Here is an 11,767-nt window from a genome sequence, read left to right as displayed (position 1 = left end):
CCCGCTGAGACCCATGTTGGATTTCTGACCTACAAAGCTGTGAGATAATAAATTTATTTTGTTTTAGGTCACAAAATTTATGGCAGCAATAGAAAACTAATACAATAAGGACTTTGTGAAAATGTTGCAGTGAGGTAAATTGTGAAACTGTGGGGAGTAAACTGTAGGGGCTTAAAATCTAGAAAATGCTCAGTTGAAGAGTGAAGATTATTAACACATTTATTTAACAAAGGTAACTTGACAACCACACGCCCGGTAGAGGGGATACACTGGTGAACAAAATAGTGATGATAATGAAGGGTAACTTCTGCCCGGTACCCGTCAGCTGCAAGGAACATCCGTTAACATCAGTAACTGATCAGGCGTGGAAATATCCCTTTCCTGGAGATGGACTCTGCAGTGAGATCAAAATACTGCTAAAGTTCATCTAGCTTCACTCCTCCCAAATTCTTGTTCTACAGGCAGTCTTTAGGTATTAAGTTAGGCTTTCTAGAGACCTTAAACGTAGGAGGACTGCTTCTGGCTCCACGATTACCTATCACATTGGCCGGGGGGTGGGGGTGGGGGGGTGGAGAGGGGGCGGGGCGGTGGTGGTACTCATGCCCTTTAGTAAAGATTTTGGCCTTTAGTCCCTTTGCAGTCCTGTGTGATGCAGTCACTGTGAATTCATTCTCTGGACCAACTCACCCGGCAGAGAGCCAATCCAGCGAAGCTCTGGACCTATGGATCTGACTGTTGACCTTGAAGGAACCCAGTGGGGTGTGGCCTCCATAGACACCTACAGTGATCCTTACCCTGGGGTGCCCTGGGAAGGGACACTCAGGGCTGCACATGGTCCCTTCCCCACAGGGGCAATCGGGCTTGAAAACAGGCTAGGGGGTAGAGGGTGGGTGGAGGTGGGGGACAGGGGCCAAACATCCCCCGGCAGCACAAACTGATGAATTATATAAGTCGCTTAACTCAGCCCTACCTCAGTTTCCACGCTTGTGCAATGAGGCTATATCACAGGGTTGCTGTGAGGATTAAAGGAGTACATTTATTTAAAGCTTTGACACAACCCCCAGTACGTCATCCATAAATGTTTTATATTCAAATCACAGCTGTCATTTACTAGCTGAGTGACCTTTGGGAAGTGAATTCACTTTTCTGCACCCTGGTTTCTTTCTCCATGTAAAGGAGACAATAAAGCAGTATCAAACTCAACTGTCCATATGGAATAAATAATTGTATGAATATTAGTGAAGTGCTTCACACGGTGTGTGTCTTCGGTATTTTACGGTTGTGATGTGTTGCTGGTAGGGAAGAGGCCCTCAGCTTCAGGCTGGGCAGGGAGAAGCAAGGACGTTACTTCAGCCTGAGGCTTCCCATTCTCATCAGCTGAGCCCAGGGCCACTGGGGTCTTCAGAGAAAGGTCAGGTTCTAGGTCAGGAACACCGGAACTCCCCACTCCTGTCAATGCTGGGCAGATGGTCAAGGCAGTGGGCTCCAAGGTCAAAATCCTGAAAACAGGCCACAGAGGCCCAGAGAAGGAGGTGTGTGGGAAGGTGTACACATGAGATCCATCCGCGACGTTGTAGAAGGAGACCTCACCAGTCTCGTAGTCCAAGAAAATCCCTACTTTTTGAGGAGGGTTGGCAATTGTCAGTTTGGTCCGGGGGTCAGTGAGAGCCCGATAGTCATTCCCATCAGACAGCCCCATAGTCCAGAAGCCATTCTCGGGTGTCATTTTAATCCAACATTTTCTCTCCACGTTCTCCCTGCACACCCCGACGTGCCACTCTTTTCTGTCCCCAACCTCTACCTCCCAGTAGTGTCTCCCTGACGTGAAGCTCTTGCAGCCAAGCACACAGTAATGCCAATCAAATCTCTTGGGGTTGTCTGGCAGATTCTGTCGTTTGTCTGCTCGCTGCAAGCTCCTCTGGTCATCAGAAACAAGCAGGATGGGGTTTGCTGTGCTCGGATCCAATATCACATCCGCTGCAGAAAGTTTGGGGATGGGGTCATGGGTCAGCCATTGTTCCTAGATCTCAGAGCCTCAGCTCTCAAGGCTTGGGACTGGTTGAAGAAGCCCAAGTCCAGAGCTGGGTGTCCCCAACCTGCCCTGAATGTGACCCCCTTAGCAATACCAAAAGAAAGCCATCAGGGGTCTTAAGTTCGGTGGGAAAGAGGAGGGTGATGAGGGTCAGGGTCTTCTTAACTGACACCTGGAGCTGGCTCTTTCCTTCTACCTTTTTCCTGTTTCCCTCCCCGAAATGACTCTGCCCACCTGTGCTTCATAGGCACATAGGTTTAAATTTCAATCCTTGCACTACCACTCATGAACCGAATGTCTTTTCCTTTTCTCTTTTCCCGTAGACTTAAGCTATATAATATCTTTAAGCCTCAACTTTCTTAACTGAAAAATGGGGATAAAAATACTAATCTCTAGGGCAGGAAGACAACACATGTTGTGTATTTGGCTCAGGGCTGGGCATGGAGGAAGTGGCCTGATCTTATCAAAGCTGACAGGCCTTTTCTGTGCTAAGGGCCATGTTGGGGGCTTTATGTGCTCCCAGATCCACTCTCCAACTTGCTCCACCCTCTTCTGGGCCCCGGGAATCTGTCCTCTATGGACAGTGTCACTGGGTTCTCTTGCCTCTGGTCACCTGCTGGATTTGGCCAATGGGAGGTACTAGCTGAAGACTGGAAGGAGAAAGAAGAGAGACACAGCATTTATTTTTCCCTCTTTCTGCCCTGCCAGCTTCAGATGGTGATGCTCTAACAAAAGGATGGCTTTTCTCAGGCAGCCCTCTCCTTGATCTATAGCTTCCTCTGGGCCGCACCCTCTCCCTATCTCTTCAGGCCCAGGGGTGGTGACAGTTCCCCACTGTTGTGAGTCCTGGGGGATAGAATGTTCCTTTGTCGGCTTCCCTTTACTCTCTTTTTTGCCTTTGTAAATAGTTCCTTCTTTAAACCCTCTTCAACCACCCATTTTGAATATACCATCTCTTTCTTGCTGTTTTTTTGACCAAATACACATTCATGAGCTCATTTAGTCTTTACCTCAACTCTCACATAAATAGGAATTACAATCATCATCTACAATTGCGGAGACTGAAGCTCAAAACATCAAGTGACCTGAGGACACACAGCGGCAGGAGGTGGCATACGGAGCTTGGGAAAGGACAAGGTCTCTGAGCATTGCTTTCTCTCCTTGGTCACGTTGCATCCTCGCTCTCCCTGTAGTATTAGTTCACTCTGCCTGTCCTTCCCCTCAGCTCCACCTTTGTTGCCTCTTCCTTCCCATAAAGATCTATGGAAGCCCAGGAGAGCAATTCTCCCTAGTTCTCTGGGCTCTCAGTGGGAGGGCATGGGAGATGGGCACAGCCTTGAGATCGAGACCTCAAGTCATCTGCCCGGAACTCTCCCAGTCATGGGGACTTGTCCCAGAATCTCAAGACTTGGAGAAGAAAAAGGGAATATGGTCCCTCGGGTTGTTGTCCTAGGGGACGTAGTGATTCACTCACCAGCTTGGAAGAGGGCCTTCTTCCACTCTGAAAGAAAGGAGACACAATAAGGAAAGGTCATGAATTCTGATCTTTCCCTTACCCATTCTCCTCAATAAGCCTTTTCTGTGTCCCCTCAGTCTCTTCCTACTGGGAATGCCAATGGGTCACACAGCAGGAAAAAAGTTTGAATGCTTATATACATGTGCCAGGAAACTCAGAGGACATCCAGGTCACTCACCAGGATAGGCCTGAGACTTCTCCCCACCTACAAGGGAAGAAAGGCAGAGACGTCAACTGAACTCTGTCATTTCCTTTCTCCTCCTTTTGCACCCATCTCGCCTTCTTTTTGACCACCTACCCTTCCTCCTTCCTCCCTCTGCCTGTTCAACTCTTTCCTCCCCTCTCTTCCTTACGGGGGCAGGGGGTGGGGAGGGGGAATGAAGGCCCCTTTCTCCATTAAAAAACCAAACAAAACACTCATGATTCTCTCCTCCTTTCTCCCCAGCACCCACTTCCCCCCAGTCAGCCTCCCATATTTCTTTTCTTGGGAAAAAGGATCCAGAACATTCCTTCAGCCCAGGGCAGAGTTAAGGGCTGAGGAAACCGGCTGGAAAATACTTAGGCAGAGACAGTCTTGGATGAGAATTTGGAGAAAATGTCAGAGCCACTCACGAGCCATGTACTGGATCTTTCTCCACTCTGCAATGGAAGAAAGTGATGAGTCATTAAGAGGCCCAGCGGGGCATAGGAAGATGAGCTTGGGTCCCCGCGGGCATCAGAACTTACTGAGTTCGTACTCGAGTGTCTCTGGAAAAGAAGCAGAAAAAAAAAAAAGTACTGTTATGGGGATGGAAGGAGGAGGACCTCTAGAATATAAATCTTAAAAATGACCTAGTGCCGGGTTGGGTGCACAGGATGGGGATGCAGAGAGGTAGTCCGGCTCCCTCCTGTACACACAGGCCTTAGATTCCCTCTCGGGGTCAGATACCTTTTATTCTTTGTTCCTGCTCTTTTTCTGCTTGTGCTGTTTCTTTTTCCTCTTCTGCTCTCTCTTTCTCCATGAATAGAGCCTCCTTTTCTTTCCTCTGTAGCCACAGGAAGTAACCAGCCCCTGCGAGGAGCAGCAGACAGACAGGCAGCGTCCCCGCGAAGACAGCGATCCAGCGCTGGGCCCTTCTGAAGAAGGGATCTGCAATGGGATCCAGTCTTAGTCTCTCACCCTCAGGACAGGGTTCATGGAGTTTATTTCCTACCGTCAAATGATCTTTCTCTTCCTAAGTTCTCAGAGAACTTTAGGGAAGACTGCAGTAAACCCTAGTAAGGGTTTATAGTTATAACAATAGCAAATACCATTACTTGTCTTGAAAGGTCTGCCTCTCACATGTAAATGTGATACTTGAGCATCGCAATCAAGTTTTTTCTAATTAAAATTTACAATAGATTATATTCACTTGGTTCAAATATCAAATAAAAAAACATAAAACATCACCCAAGTCTCCTATTCACTTTCTCTGCCCACCTCCTTTAATTAGACTCATTTAATCAGCCTAGTATGGTGATTAAGAATGTGCACTTGGGAGCTGGGGGACCTGGGTTCAAATTCTGATTCCTCCACCTGACTAGCAGTGTGACCTTGGACTAATTAGTTAACCATTCTATTCCAGGTGTCCTAATCTGTAAAACGGGGGCGATAATAAAATTAATAATAATAATAATAGAATAATAAAACCTAACTCATAAGGTTAAAGCATTAAATTAATGTTTATAAAGCATTATAAACACAAAGTGAGAGCTATGCAAGAGTATATTAAATTTAAAAATATAAATGTATTCCTTTTTTTTTTTTTATAAATTTCTTTTATTTATTTAGTTTTGGCTGCGTTGGGTCTTCGTTGTTGCACACAGGCTTTCTCTAGTTGCGGCAAGTGGGAGCTGGTCTTCGTTGCAGTGGGCTGCCTTCTTATTGCTTCTCTTGTTGCGGAGCACGGGCTCTAGTCGCCCGGGCTTCAGTAGTTGTGGCACATGGGCTCAGCAGTTGTGGCACACGAGCTTAGTTGCTCCGCGGCATGTGGGATCTTCCCGGACCAGGGCTTGAACCCGGGTCTTCTGCGTTGGAAGGCAGGTTCTTAACAACTGCACCACCAGGGAAGTCCCTATGATGTATTCTTATTTTTTCTTGTTTACTCCAAAGATAACATTCTGTATAAACTGCTCTGTGTCTTGCTTGTTCTGTTCACATTGTATCTTGCAAATCTTTCCATATTATTACAGACAGAATGCCTGTGTTTCCTTTCAGAGCTGGGCAATATTCCACTGCATAAAAATTCCCCATTAATGGATATTTGCATAGTCGCTAACTTTTTGCTCTTATAATTAATGCTATAAGAAATAACTTTTTACATGGGTAGTTTTCTACACATGCAAGCATATCTGTCAGATAAATTCCTAGAAGTGGGATTTTGGATCAACAAGTAGGTAGTTTGGATATATATATTGCTATATTGCCCCCAATAGCAATTGTGCCAATTCATACCAAAAATATATCAAATTATGTATACCAAAAAATGTCTAAGAGTGACTGTCTCCTCACAATCCTACCATCAGAATGTTTTATCAACCAGCACTGTTTTGTTTTGTTTTATCTTGTTGCCAGTCTCACAAGTGGAAGATGTTTTAATATACATTTCTCTGTTGAGTGAGGTTGGACACTTTCATATGTCATTCCTTTTCTGTGAACGAATAATTCATATCCTTTGCTTTTTTTCTACTGGTTTGTTTCATATTTTAAGGAGATTAGTGCTTTCTCTAAATTATGAGTTGTACATATTCCCCCTGCCCCCATTTTGTCATTTGTCTTTGCTTAAGGATTTGATCTTTACCACTTATCCCCCAATTCCCATTGCCTGTCACAGTTTCTGGCACATAGGAAATGCTCAGTAAATACTTGTGACATTATAACAGGGAAAAAAAAACATCCCCGGAGTAAGAAGATGCCTCTGAAACCCTGCTCAGTGCCTCGTTTTCACTGCAAAGTCAGCACAGAGAATCACACGTCCTCCTTCTTTCTTTTCCTTTTTTCCTTTTTAAAATTCATTTTTATTTCATTTTATTTATTTTTATACTTTTCTCTTTTTAATATGGCTATGCTACATTTCAATTGGTTAATGTTTAAATTGTCATTTTTTCTACAGATTAAATTTTACATATGCCTCTTTTAAGGTGCATTTAATGGAATTTTAAAAATTGAAGTATAATTGACTTGTAATATTATATTAGTTCCAGGTGTTCACATCTTTCTTCTTCCAATAGCCACAGCTTGATATACCTGAGGCTAAGCAGGGTACTGACCTGCAATGGAAATCTGGGCTGTCTTTTCCTGGTTGAGGAGGGGATTTCTGATGATACAGGACACCCCTTCTCCAGAGCTGCTTTTCACCATTAGAGATGATGTGACTGCATACAGGCCCGCTCCATCTGTAGCTGGAGGTGCTGCCACAGCTGGCATGTTCTGGCCCTTGGCATCTCTCCACTGTATTTGGGGCTGGGGATACCAGCCCGTGGATGTGCACCCCAGGTGGATCCCTTCACCCTCATGGCCCTTCATTTCAATGTGAAGATCCGAGCCCAGAGCTGTGGAAGGGACAAATGAGCCTCAATTCATGGGAGCCTCCAGTATCAGCAAGGGTCACAGCAGGAACTGGATGGCACACCCATGTTAGATAATTAAAGTAGGGTTTCATTAAGAAGCTGTTTACAAAAGGGTGGTCATTAGTGAGGAGAAAACTATATGGGGTAGAGCAATACCCCAGGGCCAGGAACAATAGAGCTGTTACCACCCACCCCTAAACCCAAAGGGAGGTGGAGAGGAAGCCGTTTTGAAGACCTAAAAGGAGAGAGTCATGTAGAGAGGACTTTCATAAGAGGAGCTGTGATCTTTGGGAAGAGCACGCAGCCAGCTAAAGGTGGCCCTGCAGGGAGAAAGCCAGGGGCATAAGTACCCAGACTTCTCTCCTCCTCCCCTCCTCTATCTTCAGCTATGGCTCCCCATTGACCAAACTCAGCCAGAAGCCACAGTACAAGAGAATGCTCTGAGAAAGAGAAATGCAACCTTTGACATTGGACATGGGCCTGGTCTTGGTGTTCTCCTGGGGAACACGAGCCATTTCATGGAATGTCAGCATCAAAGGGCCCTTTGTCACTATGATGGGTCAAGACGAAAACAAGGCCAACAACAATCATGTCTGAACATAGAGAAAAACCCGAACACTGTCCAAAACACAACGAAGACAAAACCTCCTCCTGTCCTGGCTGTGAGTGACGATGCTCCTTTACCAGTCCCAGCTTTAGCTTCACTCTAGTCTTCCTCCTGGGTAAGATTTATGAAGATACCCACCCACAGAATTACACGCCCCCTCCTCCCTGACAGCATCCAATCCAGAGCAAAGCCTACTTCCATAAACGCTGCCCCAAATCCCCTAACAGAAGCCCAAAGTCTGTACCAAGTATCCTCTAACAGCCTCTTCCTGAGACCCCCAGTTCCCACATGGCATGGACTCCCCCTCCTGCAACAAGGATTAAAGTCAACTGGTACAACTGCAGGGGTGTTCCTGGGAACTCGGGTTGGAGAACAGTGGCTGTACAGACGCTGTCCCTACAGGTCAGCCTCCCAGGGCTCACAGCAGGATGTACCTGGAGGGGCGCCAGAAGCCACAGGGAACGCAACTGAACCCAAACCACTGTGCACCATCTCTGAGGAGATGTTTTCTTATCCTTCTCATCCCCGACCTTCCACTTCCCAGCTTAGACCCTGGCCACCAGCCGGAGGGAGTTCTCTACTTGATATGATAGGGTACAGGAGGGAGTCTTTCTGGAGGAAGACCTGCATCTTTCCCGAGGGCCTCAGAGAAACAAAGTTGGAAGGCAGCAGAGGCAGTTCCTGGTGATCAACCAGGAGCTCTGCGAGGTGGATTTGGAGCATGAGCTCTGTGTCTGCCCCCAGGCCCCACAGAGGAATGAGCTCAGAACAAAACCTGGAGGCTCACCTGCAACTTTCAGCTCTACCAAGGCTTTTTCGTAGAAGTTGCCATCTTGGAAATAACACAGGTAGTTTCCAGTGTCAGAGGCTCTGACGCTGTGAATTCGGAGAGCAGCCTTCCCTGCAGTGATGCCATCTCTTAAAAACTCAGTTCTCCCTCGATACTCTGCTGTCTGTCTGTCTTCTACTTCCTTGCCATGTGCATACATGAAAACTACCTGCCTGAGGCTGGATCTCACCCACTTCAGTTCCATGTTCTCTGCGCTCATCTTCGGCGACAGGTGACAGGGCAGCTCAGCGTCTTCACCCACCATGGCCAGGATGGGCCCAGGGGGTCCAATCACAGCAAACTGAGCTGGTCAGCAAAAGGGGGAAACTCCATGAGAGGGAGTTGGGGCCTTGATGGTAAGGGGGTGTCTCAGGCAGAAAAACCTAGAGAGGAACAGGATCCTGACAGAAGGACATTTGTCTTAATGGCATGTGTACTTTCAGTTTGTGACGGGACTTCCAGGAATGAATGGTCAAATGTTCTGACTGGGCGCTAACAGGTAACTGTCTGCTTCCGATACATAAAAGCAGCATCGTTCCCTACCTGAGCAAGAGGTGAGCAGCTGGACCAAGATGATGCAGACAAGGAAGTGGGGCAGAGGGAAGTCTAGGGACGGTGCCATTTTCATCTGTGCTGCAAATAGAGAGAGGCAAGGAGTCAGGCAGAAATACGGCCTGGAAGAAGATGGATAATTCTGCGTGGAATTCTGAGGTTTCCACGCAGAATTCTCCACCTCAACAGGGCCAACTCAGGGCGAAACTTTTCACAATTGTTCTGGGAATTCCCTGGCGGTCCAGTGGTTAGTACTCTGCGCTTTCACTGCTGGGTTCGATCCCTGGTTGGGGAGCTAATCCCATGCGTGGCCCCCCAAAAATTGTCCTTTGGGGGAGAAATATCTGTTCTTTGGGGGAGAAACGTTTCTGGAAAGGAAATGATTCCTTTCCTTTCTTCCCTTTTCTCACGTGTTCACCAACGCTCCTTGGCAGATGGCCTGCCTCTGGGCTCACCAGCAATGGATAATTTTCCTATCTTGGTCTTTGCACTGCTAGAGAAGTGCCTTTTAGGGGCGGAGATGTATGTGCTAGCACTTGCACAGAAGGGGCAAATACATCAACCGAGAAGCACACAGCAGCCCAACACAGCTCACGCCTCTATGCAGTGCTGGCGTTCTTCCAGCTCAGAGGCAGGGCCCCTGCAACTCCCCAGTCCCAGACCAGTGTTTCCAAATGTATCTTGGCTCAGAAAAGCACCTTTACCTCCTTTTAGTTATGGTCTGTGGCATCACTGTGAACTTTTGTGTTAAGGGAAGTGTGTGGCCCTTGCCGACTAGCCAGGCTTGATTCTAGCTGGAGTTCTAACTCGGCTTCCATCCCAGCCACCCTAGAGTTGGCTGCATCCCTAAATACTAGAGACCCTGAGAGTCGGCCTAGGTGGATTACTCCAAGACGGGACTGAGAACTCCAGGAGTAGCCCTCTCCCTTCTCCCATCATATATTCTTTCCTTCCCTGAAAATGCCAGATGGAATGGTGTGCCGACGAATGACTCAGGGTGCCCGTCTGCGGAGCAACACTGCCGTCTCCTCTAGGCCCCAACTCATGGCCGTCACCAAGTTCAAATCACTCTTCCATCAGACTCTGGTTAAGATCCTGGCAGATTCCCTGGGTCACCCAGAGGCTGAACCTACCACTTCTTCTTTTTTTTTTTTTTAATTTTGTCCAAGCTGCACAGCTTACAGGATCAGTTCCCCGACCAGGGACTGAATCCAGGCCACTTCAGTGAAAGTGCCAAAACCTAACCACTGGACCGCCAGGGAACTCCTATGAACCTACCACTTCTTAATCCCAAGGCAAGTGAATGGGAGAGTTAGGAATAAGACCAGGTCTCACCCATGTGTTTTCATTCATTCAACAAATGTTTATGGAGCACTCACTGTGTGCCAGGCCCACTACAGGTTAGGTGTTGGAAATAAAAAGGGTATGGGAAGTAAGTAATGACACTATGATTCACAAGCTTTGTGATCTCAATCATGTGACAAAACCTATTTGAACTTCAGTTACTCATGAAACACTGTGAAATAGGAACTTTAGAACGTACATAATTGGCTCAGCAATTTCACTTCCAGATATCTGGTCCAGCAAAGCACTTGCATGGGTGCAGAGAGAATTATGTGTAAGGATGACACTGAAGCATTATTTTTAAAAGTAAAAAAAAAAAAAGATAAACAACCTAACCAGCCACTCTAACCACTAACAGGAGACTGGTTAGTTAAACAAAGGCTCATCTGTATGAGGGAATTCAATATGGCAGTTAAGAGTGATTTACAGTCACTAACTCAGATAATCAAGGTCTATTAAACAAAAAGAACACTGCAGAAAAATACTACTGATTCTATTAAAAAACAACAACAAAGCTATAAATTTGTATATACATTTTTATGGGATCGTCTTAGAGTTCTGAAGGGCTACATGCTAAAATGAAAATCCGAGATTGAGTGAGAGACACTTGTCCTTTGCCCCCTATACTTTGAAAATTGTTTGGATGTTTTCAATTTTAAAAGTTTTCATGTTTTACTTAACAATTAAAATTTGTTACAAAAATTATTGTGACTGTAACATATTAGTTGTTCAGAAAATACCGACTCCTGTAAATCAACTATATGTCAATAAATAAATAAATAAAAATAAAATACCAACTCTTCACACCAATTCCCCCAAAACAAACCAGCATGAGGCCCACATTCATAGTACCTGCTGCCGTGATACCTGCACCGGGAACTGCCTTTGAGAACAAGGCCTGCAGAGTTGGGTGGATGGGTTGAAGAGGAGCCGGGAGCAGACATCTGTGCTGCTGGGAATTCTCTGGAGCCTGCCTGAAACCCGGACAACTCTCAGACAAAAGACTGCCTTCCACCATATCCTCTGCTCTTCAAAACTACTCTCTAAGCTGCTAGAGAGAGGACAGTATTATTTATTATTATTATTATTATTATTATTATTATTATTATTATTATATAGGTAACAATTTCAGTGCTGTTCTCAGAGTGAGGAATATATTTTCACTAATTTTTTTAGGATATTTATTGGGTTTTGTTCCTGATTATAGACAACTTCAAAATGGAGAAAAATATGAAGGAATAAAATTTAAATAATCTGTGATGGTAATCACATACTTTGCTTCATGGGAATATAACTATT

The 11,767-nt window shown here is 45.8% G+C and overlaps 1 protein-coding gene across 1 annotated transcript; it reads right to left on the bottom strand.

Annotated features, from left to right (window-relative positions):
- Positions 1–1,273: 1,273 nt before the first annotated feature.
- BTN3A3 (butyrophilin subfamily 3 member A3) lies at positions 1,274–11,486 on the bottom strand. Its single transcript, XM_007471247.1, has 10 exons — positions 11,321–11,486; positions 9,116–9,205; positions 8,531–8,878; positions 6,837–7,118; positions 4,477–4,677; positions 4,275–4,295; positions 4,161–4,187; positions 3,727–3,753; positions 3,507–3,533; positions 1,274–1,977 (listed from the first exon to the last, which is right to left on the bottom strand). Exons 1-10 carry the CDS (start codon positions 11,484–11,486, stop codon positions 1,274–1,276), a joined length of 1,893 nt encoding a protein of 630 aa, XP_007471309.1.
- Between the last annotated feature and the right edge of the window lie 281 nt (positions 11,487–11,767).

The sequence above is a fragment of the Lipotes vexillifer genome, unplaced genomic scaffold (genome assembly GCF_000442215.2).
Source record: "Lipotes vexillifer unplaced genomic scaffold, Lipotes_vexillifer_v1.1 scaffold56, whole genome shotgun sequence".
NCBI classification, from domain to species: Eukaryota; Metazoa; Chordata; class Mammalia; order Artiodactyla; family Lipotidae; genus Lipotes; species Lipotes vexillifer.
Note: the sequence above shows the minus strand (reverse complement) of the source record. Positions and strands in the feature narration are given on the sequence as shown.